Below are 12788 nucleotides of genomic sequence, written 5' to 3' on the forward strand. Positions count from 1 at the left end.
TTATGTAACACCATAGTGAGACATGGTCTGTACTGTGAGGCGTGTGCAGTTCAACACAAATGACAAAACATGGGGTAACAGTGCCGGTAAGGGAGGTGTGGTAGAATCAATGGTCAGATCAATGTAGGAAAGATTCATGGGCGAAGGTGGGAAGAAGGTACTTAGTAGATGCTTGTGAGAGTGTTCCAAGCATAGGAGCAACATGATTAGAAGGCATGAATCTAAGTTGATATAGGAGACAACAGGAGTATTTAGAGGTCCCAATTGGGAGGAAATAAGAACAGAGAAAGATGGAGATGAGATTACATAGGGCCTTAACAGAGAGGACTGGAACTTTCAATTGATATGAAAAGACGGGAAGCTAGTGAAGAGATTCAAGATTGTCAAGGTGGTGAGAGAAGATGATTTCAGCAATGGGATTTTAAATAGATTGGAGGGTGGAGAGAAATTATAGTAATGAAAGCATGAGATGACCTAGGTGTGGACAATATGGTCCTTGATATAGAAATGCTTAGCTTACTATGAAGTAGATTTACAAAATAAGGAGAGTTAAGGATGTTTTAATAACTTGTTTGTGAGCTCTTAATTTTTTTTTATGGAGTCTTTAATAGTACAAACATGATAGCAGCTATTTGGCCCACTGTGTAAGAGTACATTTTAAATCCTCCAGCCTGTAAAAAACCTCTGCAGAACTTTCCGAAGAGAACGCTATGATAGTGATGTCATGAAGCGTTCCCTTGAAATTTGGTTATAAATAAGATGAACTACTGTGGGTTTGGATTTGGAAGATGTTCCTTTAAATAGGTTTAAATTTTCCTACAGTGTCTTCAGTTGTTGGATAAACAAAAGGGAATTGGAGGGATGGGACCCATTACATTTTTTTAACACTTAAGAAAAATTAAAGCTTAAAATTCTCCTGACTAGGTTTAGATAGGGAAAGCTTATGTTCCTTTTGCAGTGATGTACCAGGAAAAGATTTACTAAAGTGTCCCTTATATATGACAGAAGTGCAGGTTTTTGTGTGACCAGAGGAACATCCACAAGCAGGCTTTGTTTTTAATTTGGTTTGATCTTTGTCTTTGGTGGGGTGACATTTTCTGCAAACATCAGGAAAGTAACCAGAGGACCTCCCAGTGTTGGCCGTGAACAGCTGAATAGTGCCCAGGCAGATAGGGATCTGTGCTGTAAGGAAGTAGCATTCAATGGGTATGTTTTGAGAAAGTTGAACTTCATGCAGGAAGTGCCGTGGGCAGTGAAAGAACAAGACTGTCGTGCAGGGAGCATTGTCAAGCAATTTGGAATCTGTCCATTCAGCCTTGATGGTGGGAGAATGCAGTGCTAGCTGTTCCAGATGCAAGGTTTAATTCAGGCTGTGGGGCCGTATCCTGACTCCCCAATCCTGCATAGATTTCACAAACATTTTATCCCCCAGGACAACATTGCACACTGTGTCATTAGCGATCTTTAGTCTCATTAAACACACTGTATTGCTAGGCATTCCTGAAGCTATGCATCGTGCTGGTGGTGAGGAGGTGAAGAGCGTGATGACAATAGCAGAGGATGTAGAATTTATCCTACCTAACAAAACCACCATGTGTACATGATGCCTCTTGAAAAGTCTGTTCAAGTCCTGAGGAAATGGCAGGAGCAAGCAGGAAAGGATAAATCACGTCCCCCAAAACCTTGTCTTCCCACAAAATTAAAGTGAAGCCCAAGAGATTTAAAATTTTGCACCACCTGTTTTTAGTTATTGGCCCCCCATTTGCCATTCTCTGAAATGAACCTCGTAGAGTTTCCCTGTGACATTCATTTTAGACTGTTTCAGTGTTGGTATCCTTACTGGATAGCTTGGAAGTACCAGTAGCAGAACTTAGTATAAAACATTATCCTTTAAAATAATTGTATGTTCTGTCCCTCTGTTGTTTTCATAATCAAGTAAAATAGAAAAGAAATTTCTGTGGCTAAAACACTTCATCCTGAGTTTTAATTACCTTGACTGTGGTAAACTGTGGCAGCGTAAATACATAGCTTTGTTACATAGAAAATGTATTCCTAATAAGGTTTATTCTTATACTCTTGCTATTTCTTTGTAGGGTTAAGGCATTTAATTCAGTTTGGCAGGCTGCCAAATAGTAATGGCTTTCAAAGTAAAATTGCATGGAATTGGCAAGCCATTTGTAGAGGTTCTTTTCTGACACCTGTTGCTGTTACTTAGAAGTCTGTCTTACTAGTGCTGCGATTGTGATAATATGCATTGCTTTTACATGGTATTTGTTTGATTGACCACAAATACAAAATATTGTACTAGAAAGGGATGCAAATATAAAACAAATCAATTGAACTTTTGCTACTACTACTAACATTTTACAAGGGTCAATATAAATATTATGTATTGGATTTTAAAACAAGAATTATAGGAATCTTTGTAAGATCAGTAAACTTTCTCCTTTACAGGCTGCAGTGAGGAATTGCTACCCATTTTAATTCTATAACTCGGGGAAGAATTTCTGCTTGATGTATACATTGTTATATGTGAGACGAGATAATGTCTTATCTCCTTTTAAAGTGTGGTTCTACGCTGAAAAGTAACAGTGTAGAAATAGCACCTTCTTTCTCAACAAATCTGCTCCCCTTGTGAATAGAGGCAGGTTTGCTGACTTCAGTGAAAACTGTAGTTGGGTTTTTTATTACGAATTCCTATAAGCCCTGCAGAGCCAGCACAGGTATATGGGAGATGGATTCAAGTGTGACTCATGAATCAACAAAACTTTTAACTGCAATTGCGGCCACACTTTTCTCTGTGTTACATGTGTTTGGCCCATTTGAAAAGAGTTATAACTGAGAGCAGAATTTGGACTCCAGAATCTGCATTATTGATTGTGATGCATGAATCAGGATAAATAGGACTTAATATGCAAAGGCGTTGACTACTGAAATATGAGAATGAATGATATTACTAGAAATAGTCATTGAAATTCTGCCTGGTAGCTGTGAACTTGCCACATAGACCAACTAACGTTACACTGGAACCATGATGCTCAGTTTAGAATTACTCAGAATTTTCTATTGCAAACTCTTCCTTCACTTCAGTGAGTTTTCTTTCATGACTGGATCATTTGCTGCCTTCTAGATTCCCGGGCCTATACTTTTGGCCATCTGCCTCTGGTTAAGGTGAACAGTTATGCATTAGCCATATTACCTTTGTCCAAATGAATGGCCATGCTCCACTAAATAAGGGATTAAGAAAACAAGTATAAGTAGTTGGCTCTTTAAGTAAATTTCAGGGGATTGTATTTTACTCATATTTAAGATTGGATATTAAGTAGTTTGATTTCCCTGCAAGTCTGCATTTTAAGGAGGTGTGAATTACGTGCTGAAGTCATAATTATTGGCTAATTATTTTTCATCTTCATTTAACTTGGAGAGCATTTTGGATGTTTCACGGATTACAAGCAACTCGTTATTAAAGACATGAATGTTGAGGAGCTCGGAGGGTAATAATCAGCAATTTCACATGCAGAATTGCAAACAGACGTAGTGTTATCTGTTAATTTTACCAAATTGAGTGAGCACTGCCCTTCTATTTTAGCATTGCCATTTTTCTATATACAATTTTTGAAAAAAATGTTGCCAGCTGACTCCTTATTTAAATGTTTGCCACTTGATGTTTGCCACTTCAGTCTTTTCAGTCCCACAGGAAGTTAGTCAACAGCCACTAATAGGATGCAGGACCTGATTAAGGCGTTCCTAGATCCCCAGCTCCTGAAGTCAATATGATTCCATCAGAATCTCAGCTGTCATTTAAAAACAAACATTAAGTTTCTAGTAGTTGTGAAAAGCTTGGCAATATGCAGTTATATCTGCTTGAGTCTGCAGATAATTTGAACTGAGGTGTGTGAACCACCTTGTGCATTTCAATGGAGTGCTAACTTCAAAACCTAATGCTCCAAAGGGGCCTATCAACATCACCTTTTCATAGAATCATAGGACTGGAAGGGACTTCGAGGTGTCATCTAGTCCAGTCCCCTGCCTCGTGGCAGGACTAAGAGTTATCTAGACCATTCCTGACAGGTGTTTGTCTAACCTGCTCTTAAAAATCTCCAGTGATGGAGATTCCACAACCTCCCTAGGCAATGAATTATTCCACTGCTTAAGCACCCTGACAGGAAGTTTTTCCTAATGTCCAACCTAAACCTCCCTTGCTGAAATTTAAGCCCATTGTTTCTTGTCCTATCCTCAGAGGTTAAGAAAAACAACTTTTCTCTCTCCTCCTTGTAACAACCTTTTACGTACTTGAAAACTGTTATCATGTCCCCTCTCAGTCTTCTCTTCTCCAGACTAAACAAACCCAATTTTTTCAGTCTTCCCTTGTGGGTCATGTTTTCTAGACCTTTAATCATTTTTGTCACTCTTCTCTGGACTCTCTCCAATTTGTCCACATTCTTCCTGAAATGTGGTGCCCAGAACTGGACACAATACTCTAGTTGAGGCCTAATCAGCGCGGAGTAGAGTAGAAGAATTACTTATGTTTTGCTTACAACACTCCTGCTAATACATCTCAGAATGATGTTTGCTTTTTTTGCAACAGCGTTGCACTGTTGACTCATATTTAGCTTGTGATCCACTATGACCCCCAGATCCCTTTCCGCAGTACTCCTTCCTAGGCAGTCATTTCCCATTTTGTATGTGCAGCTGATTGTTCCTTCCTAAGTGGAGTATTTTGCATTTGTCCTTATTGAATTTCATCCTATTTACTTCAAACCAGTTCTCCAGTTTGTCCAGATCATTTTGAATTTTAATCCTGTCCTCCAAAGCACTTGCAACCCCTCTCAGCTTGGTATCGTCCACAAACTTTATAAGTGTGCTCTCTATGCCATTATCTAAATCATTGAATGGCCACAAGAGATCCTGGGCCGTAGGGTATGTCTGTACTGCACAACTGACCTGGTGTTTGGCTCTCTGGTTACCTTGCCTGAGTATGAGCTGTTTCCGCAGCAAAGCTTTACCCACATTGTTTCCTCAGTGTTTCTGCACTCGCTTCTGTCTGTGGGCATATCCCATGATTTATGCTGAGATGCTCGGGGATTCTTTCCCAATTAATTGTATCAATTGCGGGAGAACTTGCCTGTCCTTTGGAGGTGGAGAGGGGGAATTGTGGGAAGGGCATTTGAGCACTATGAGTACTTGAGTGCTCTTGTCCATCCTCACGTTCTAGCCCTTGCTAAAGCAGTTTGTGCTTTAACCCATGCCCCCAAGCTGTGTGTGCAAGCACAGGTTTCAAGTGCAATTAAGCATATGGATGAGGGTGGAAAGTAACAGGGTTTGGGCAAAAACGAATGTAGGAGCACATGCTAAAACTACAGACATACTCTGTGTGCTGAGGGCCCTGGATTGCCTTAATCTGGACCTGATGGGATGAGAGGGATGGTGTGATGCGTAACTAATTTAGTTGCATAGAGTCCAATGAAATTTTGTGAAAATCACCAGAAAGCTCTCCATAAATCACATTGCCGGAGGTCAGTGATTAATGCTGATGACTGAGGAAGTACAAGATGTTAACTTCTTGCATCTATGAAACTTAAACTCCACAAGAGGGTAGGTGAGGAGCCTCGAATTCTCTTTCTACTCTGGCAGATTGCTTGGGCACACCTTTAATGAAAGGCTGAAGTTTGTCCACACTGTGCTAGCAACAGTGTTTAAAAATAGATCCCAGCACAGTTTTGAGAAGCACTGTGCTTGTCAGGATTCCTAGTATGGTGGTTCTGAGCTTGCCCAAACCACTTTATTGCCTCCCTTCCCTGGGACAGATTAACTTTTGTAGTTAAGTATGACTATAAATAACATTTAAAACATGGAATCCGCTGACCCCATTTACCCATGTTTTAAAACAATATTCGCCATAATCCAACCCCCCGGTCCCCTGACTGCCTGTTTTCTCATGCTACTTGGTCCAGTGTGTATACTAGTGTGCCAGTGATGAACTCACCACCTGGCAGTGCCAAACGCCAAAATTGTGCTGTTTCCTTCAGGAGCCTTTGTATTCAGCTCCATCAGGAATTCCAGCAGCCTCTTGCAGCACTTACATGTTTGTTACAAGTAGTTCTCTTAGGCACTTACAAAAATATTGTAGACAGTATTCTAAGGCTTAAGTATTTGTGGGCTTGCACAATCACTAATTTATTCATACTTTGCTGGGTATTTAAAAAATCTTGCAGTCTTGAATGGGCATCCTTCAAATCCTTAAAAATAATGCAACTTCAAGTATGATTTTTGACTTGATAGAAAGGCAGTTATCTCTTGTGTATTTTAACATAAAAATGCATATGGAAGCCAGAGCTTGAGGGGCTGGGGAGAGGCATTTGATTTGACACCATCATCAATAATTCTGTTATGTGCATTTTTGAAACATTAACTGAATACATTCTCTTTGTTACCCTCATAGATTTAAATCTTTCTGCTATTTTAAAAATGTAAGTTAACCAGAGGAAGTTTGTGATAGCAAGTGAGGCTGTTCTTGAGTCCTGTTCTCAAGTCCTTATTTTCAGAGTTGCAGAGAGCACCCACAGTATTCATCAAAATCATCCCCTCTGAACAATCAAGTGCTAAGGCCCTACGTACATTACAATGGAAACTAATGTTGGAAGCAACCCTGTTTAAACATAGTGTTAGACCCCATCTTCCCTACACAATTAACCACGTTTAAGTACTGTTGTGAAACATGGTTGTTATCTGCATGTATAAACAAAGTTTCTTCCTGTGCAAGCAGAAAAATAAAACTGCGGGGTGGGGGAGCGAGGGCAGTTTTGGCTATGTATCTACCATGGTTAAAACAGTTGCCCAATGTTTTTCATGCACAGGCAAGAAAAGTTTTAAAACCACACCACAACAATGTGCTGATGCTAAGCACAATTGGTTTGTAGTGATTTAGAGCCTGTGGGAGAAAAAATAAATTAAATTAAGAAATTAAATATTTGATGTCAAATTTGGCAACAATCTGCATGCCTTATGTATGCATGCTGTCAGGTACTTCCTTAGGTTCGGTAGGGTGGAGCTGTGAATCTGCAGTGACATTGAGGCCTTGACTTCATGATCAGGCCTTGCCACAGCCCTATATGGAGAGCATAGTGTTCTTTCACTGAGCTCGGGATCAAGAGACCTTCCACTCTGCTTTCTTAGCTCTTTATTTTAGCCTCTGTCCTCAAGCTGACACGCAGTTGGTCAGCTCAGCATCACTTGCTGGCCCCTGTGGTGGAGAACATACTTTCCAGGCAGCCTGACAGAGAAATATCCGAGGCAGATGTTCAGCCCCTTCCTCCTCATTTGACAGATTGCTGGTGCTCTATCTTGCTACACCAGGTTTGTTTTCTGTTGGAATCTAAAGATAGCAGGGGTCAAAATCCAGTGAATCTTATTTAGTGACACAATTGGCAACCAGTTTTGCTCCCTCGTTTTACCACAAAGCTCACTATTGTGCCTTATTCTTCAGACCTCCATACACTCGAAAGTCCAACAACATTCTGTCCAGTATGCTTCAACCTACAGCTTGCTGGGAATGGCTCCTTTGCTTTCTCCAGCTCTTCTACAAAACTAAGAGAATAGAGGAACCTAATCACTTATCTTTTTTTTTTTTTTTTTCCTGGCTGTATTTGGTGAACCTTTGTCCAGAAAGCATTGTTCAAGTCTTTCTTGTGTCTTAATATCCCAGACCTGTTTTCACTTGAATTCAGTGGTTTGAACAGAAGAGGATAGACAATTTAAAATAGTGGAAGTGCAGAGTGTTAACTATTAGATTAAACTTTTAACACATCAGTCCACTAAACTATCATTTTTCTCTTTGGATTGAGTCATTGCTATATTTCTTTCCACTTATAATTGTTTTATAGTGAGGGTTGACTATCTCACTATTGCAATCAATGTGGATTAATTCCTGAGTAAAGTATCATGGAGCAAGCAGGTAAGACTGTATGCATTCATGCAATTTTTACATTTAAATTTTGTCAACAGAGATTAGTATTTACTCTGCATGACTTTCAAGCTGAAATAATGCACCATTTTAAAAAATGGAGCAACATGTTCTCTCCCCAATATTTTATATTAGAGTAAACTAAAGCACATTTTCAGTAAACAGTATTCCTGAAAAAGGAGTTCTTCCTGGCAGTTCCTGGCTTGATAAAATGAACTTGAGTGTTCTGTGGCTGTATCTAAAAATGCATGTCTGGAAAATACCACAATATATGACCCTAGGAAAAAAAGGTCATTCTGTAATGCTTCAAAATTAAACTCCGTCGTTTCTAGATGTAGTGCATAGTGATTCAAGGATCCATGTAATGAGAATGGATACTGTGGAATGTTCCTCTTTTAATGTGTTCATATCTAACACAGTCAATTTCTTCTATCACCCTTTTCCTTATTTCTGTTGTCCTTTAAATATTAATACCTTAGAAGATTAAGCCAATGTGTATTAGTAAATCCACAACTATGCCTCGGTGTATATAATGCTGTGTAGGCACGTGATGTGTTGAATGGAAATTTACCAGCTCAGAGCATTGGGAAGTATTAAAAATAGTGTTCATCCGTTGATTACGTACAACTCTGTTTCTCAAGGCTTGTTAGTGATGGATAACTTGTGTAGACCAGGGGTGTGGTGAAGAGGGTCTAGGATCTCACCTTGAAAGCTGTAGCAATTTTCCTGGGTGAGGAGTGCTGGACACAACCGTTCTCTCCAAACACAGTAAGTGCCACTCACTGAATTGGTTAGAAAGGAGGCAGCAAAACAAGGTGCTTCCTCAGCACTGAGCACACTGCAGCTCTGTGGATGAGCTTGGTATCGGAGTGCTGATTTCCACTCTGTCAGTCTGGCTTGGATTTGTTATTTAACAGTAACCATTTACAATGTAGTGCTTAGCAGCTCCAATTGGACCTGCGAGCCCCTTGTTAGCTGCTTTACAAATCTAAACAAAGACAGGGTCCCTGTTCCTGAAGACCTCTGAGTTTCATTTTCAGGGTATAAGAACCAGCTTTGAAAAATTGAATATTGGTTTTTCAAATTGAGATCTAGAAGCTTCTAAAACAAATGGTCTGATTTTTTGTAAATATTATGTTTTGGACAACTAGGTAAAATTAAACAGATCTCTATTGGACCAACTTTTCTCTTTGTTCTCCGTAACACTGCTGCATCTCATGTCAACTGGGAGATCTCAACTGGAATTTCACTCTGTATCAGGAGAGCAGCATTTAAGTGCCACCAACATGCTTGGTGCTGAACAAGAGGCAGACAATCCTCACCCCAAAGAGTTTATAATCTGAACATACAGCTCTCATTGCTCTAGTTGTGAAACAATTAGGTTGCTCAGCCTTTGCAGCTCTGTGTAAGTGCAGCATTCCAATGGAGTGTGTGTGTGGGAAGAGATTGAGGTAGTAGCTTGGAATGAAACCAGTGTGTGGGAACCCTATGACCCCCACATAAATATGCTTAAATTGGTTTTCTGAGGCATGAGAATAGAGCATTGAACCTTGTCAATAAGTGTGGTATTTCTTTGGGTGTTTAGGTTTACATTGTTCTATGTTAATTGAAATCTTGATTAGTGATTACAGCATTTTGCTAAGTTCAGCTGGATTCAATTCACTGAAGTGTGAACGTAAAGTGCTCTTGAGTTACGGAAACATTCTAGGCTCTTGTTTGAACCAAGTGCTCTTTCCGTTTCAGAAATACATGCCACGGGATTCAACTATCAGAATGAAGATGAGAAAGTTACTCTCTCCTTTCCCAGTACTCTACAAAAAGGTAAGAGGTGCTTCCAAAGTCTCAGGGCATGTCTACACTACAAAATTAAATCGACTTAAGATAATTCGACTACTTCAGTAATTAAAGAGGTGTTTCACATCCACACTGTGCTTTTTCTGTCGGCTGTGCGCATCCTCACCAGGCGTGCTTCCACCAGCTTAACTGTGTGGGGCATGGTGGGGCAATGACAGCTGGAGCCTCACTGTCTCGGGACTGACAGCTCACAGCTGGAGTCCCCATACTGCCCAGGGGTGCGGGGGGCTCCAGCTGTCAGCCCTGGGGTAGGTGAGCTCCAGCTGTGAGCCCCGCAGTGGGGCTGACAGCCAACAGGCGATGTAAGTAACACAGTGTCAACACAGATACTGCATCACCTAACTACATCAACTTAAGTGCTACGCCTCTCATGGATGTGGAGTTAAGTCGGTGTAGTGGGTGACTCACATCGGTGGGAGTTGCATTTTAGTGTAGACGCTTACAAAACTGCCTTACGACGACCTAACTCTGTAGTGTAGACCAGGCCTCACACTGACATGCTACTTGGCTCAGCCAAGTTAAAATACTGTCATTCAGGGTGGGTCTGTCTGCCTCTCTTATTGTGTATTCCTTTTGCTATGTGTTTTATTTAAAATTTCCCCCTCTGAATTTCACAATCTGATGGGCGAATGTCAGGTAACTGAACAGTTAGTGCCCAGTTTCTAACTAGCTTAATATTTACATTGCAGTTAAACAGAGGGGCCAGTTTCCATAACGCCTCAGTGTTAATAGTAGGGCTGTCAATTAATTGCTGTTAATGCAAGCAATTAACACAAAACAAAATAAGTAGCTTAAAAAAATAGCTGTGATTAATCGCCATTTTAATCGCACTGGAAAACAATAATAGAACACCAATTTGAATTTATTATAAATATTTTTGGATGTTTTTCTACATTTTCAAATATATTTATTTCAATTACAATGCAGAATACAAAATATACAGTGCTCACTTTGTATTATTTTGATTACAAGTATTTGCACTGTAAAAAAATAAACAAAAGAAATAGTATTTTGCAGTTCACCTTGTACAAGAACAGTAGTGCAATCTCTATCGTGAAAGTGTAACTTACAAATGTAGAAATTTTTTTACATAACTGTACTCAAAAACAAAACAATGTAAAACTGTAGAGCCTACAAGTCCACTCAGTCCTACTTCTTGTTCAGCCAGTCGCTAAGACAAACATGTTTGTTTACATTTACGGGAGATAATGCTGCCCTCTTCTTATTTACAATGTCACCTGGCAATGAGAACAGGCATTCGCATGGCACGTTGTAGCTGGCGTAGCCAGGTATTTATGTGCCAGATATGCTAAACATTCGTATGCCCCTTCATGCTTCAACTTGTAGGTTCTAAAGTTTTACATTGTTTTGGTTTTGAGTATAGTTATGTAAAAAAAAAAGTTCTACATTTGTAAATTGCACGTTTAGGATAGAGATTGCACTACAGCAGGGATTCTCAACCTTTTTCTTTCTGAGCCCTCTTCCACCCCCACCCCCCCAAAAAAAAGCTATAAAAACTCCACAGCCCACCTGTGGCACAACAATTGTTTTTCTGCATATAAAAGCCAGGGCCGGCATTAGGGGGTAGCAAGCAGGGCAGTTGCCTGGGGCCCCTGCAAAGTTACATTCCTCAGGCTTCAGCCCCGGGTGGTGGGACTCAGGGACCCGGGCTTCAGCCCCATGCAGTAAGACTTCGGCTTTGTGTCCAGGGCTCCAGCGAGTCTAATGCTAGCCCTGATTGGTGGATCCCCTGAAACCAGCTCGTGGCCCCGCAGGGCGCCCTGGTCCCCTGGTTGAGAACCACCACACTACAGTAATTGTATGAGGTGAATTAAAAAATACTATTTCTTTTGTTTATATTTTTACAGTGCAAATATTTGTAAGAACAAATAATATAAAGTGAGCACTGTATACTTTGTGTGTTGTGTTGTAATTGAAATCAATATATTTTAAAATGTAGAAAAACATCCAAAAATATATATAATAAATTTAAATTGGTTTTCTATTATTGATTTAAAGTGCGATTAAAACGGCAATTAATCGTGACTATTTATTTTTATCTCACGGTTAATTGTGAATATTTTTTTAATCGTTTGACAGTCCTAGTTAATAGTGAAATTATCTAGTTAATTGAAAAACTCCTTTATATAGAATGCCCTATAAGAAGTGGGTGAGGATCATAGAAAGTGGGCCTGGTTCAGGTTACTATGACTGTCCTGCTCTGGCTCTGTCTTGGCTAGAGTTGCTTTCCGTTCTCAATTCCCACCAAACAGGTAGCTTAATTGTTCACTGAATATTTTGGGTGTCTTGGCTAGACAAGAAAGAGAAAACAAGAAGAGGACCAAGAAAAATTGGTGACCTGGGAATGACAGAAGTTGCTTAAGACTCAGCCCTCTTCTAGAGTCTTGATTCCATAACTGGGGATTAATGAATGTTTGTATAGTGTTTTAAGCATATAAACCACAGTGCAAAGTGCTAAGTATTTGTTTGTAAAGTGCCTTAGTATCCCTGAATGAAAGCTGCAGTAAGGCCAAAGTACTATAATGTAAGACTGCTCTATTTCAAGATTTACTCACAGTTTCAAGATTTACTCACAATACTTATTCCCTCTCTGTCATCTAAACATAAAGTAACTTTTTGAGGCCAGTTTAGACCTCAGCATTGTTCAAGTAGTTGTTGGGGTTGGTGACATCATTGGATGGTTTAGGAGATGAATAATTTCACATCTGACATGAGTTAAAATCTATCCCAGGTTGGTAGGGACTGGAAGAGAGTTGGTTACTGAGAGGCTTCTATAAAATGAGCATTTGGATTCACCCCATGTCCTGGAGGGGCTGATGTCCATCTCGCACAAATCCATACCACAGTTGGCTCTACTTCTAGGCAGTCTCCTTTGGCAGCCCATGCAGAGCGGCCCAAGACTGAATGGGTATGAAAAGTAAACTGAACTATCGTCTGACTTGATGGGGAG

At 40.0% G+C, this 12788-nt stretch overlaps 1 protein-coding gene across 1 annotated transcript in view; it reads left to right on the forward strand.

Moving 5' to 3' along the window:
* NPEPPS (aminopeptidase puromycin sensitive) overlaps positions 1-12788 on the forward strand; it is a 59500-nt gene that overhangs the window by 11481 nt on the left and 35231 nt on the right. Inside the window, exon 3 of the mRNA XM_065422846.1 lies at positions 9707-9784. Coding sequence (XP_065278918.1) covers positions 9707-9784 — 78 coding nt within the window. The remainder of the gene's footprint in view (positions 1-9706; positions 9785-12788) is intronic.

This window comes from Emys orbicularis, chromosome 25 (genome assembly GCF_028017835.1).
Source record: "Emys orbicularis isolate rEmyOrb1 chromosome 25, rEmyOrb1.hap1, whole genome shotgun sequence".
Classification (NCBI taxonomy): domain Eukaryota; kingdom Metazoa; phylum Chordata; order Testudines; family Emydidae; genus Emys; species Emys orbicularis.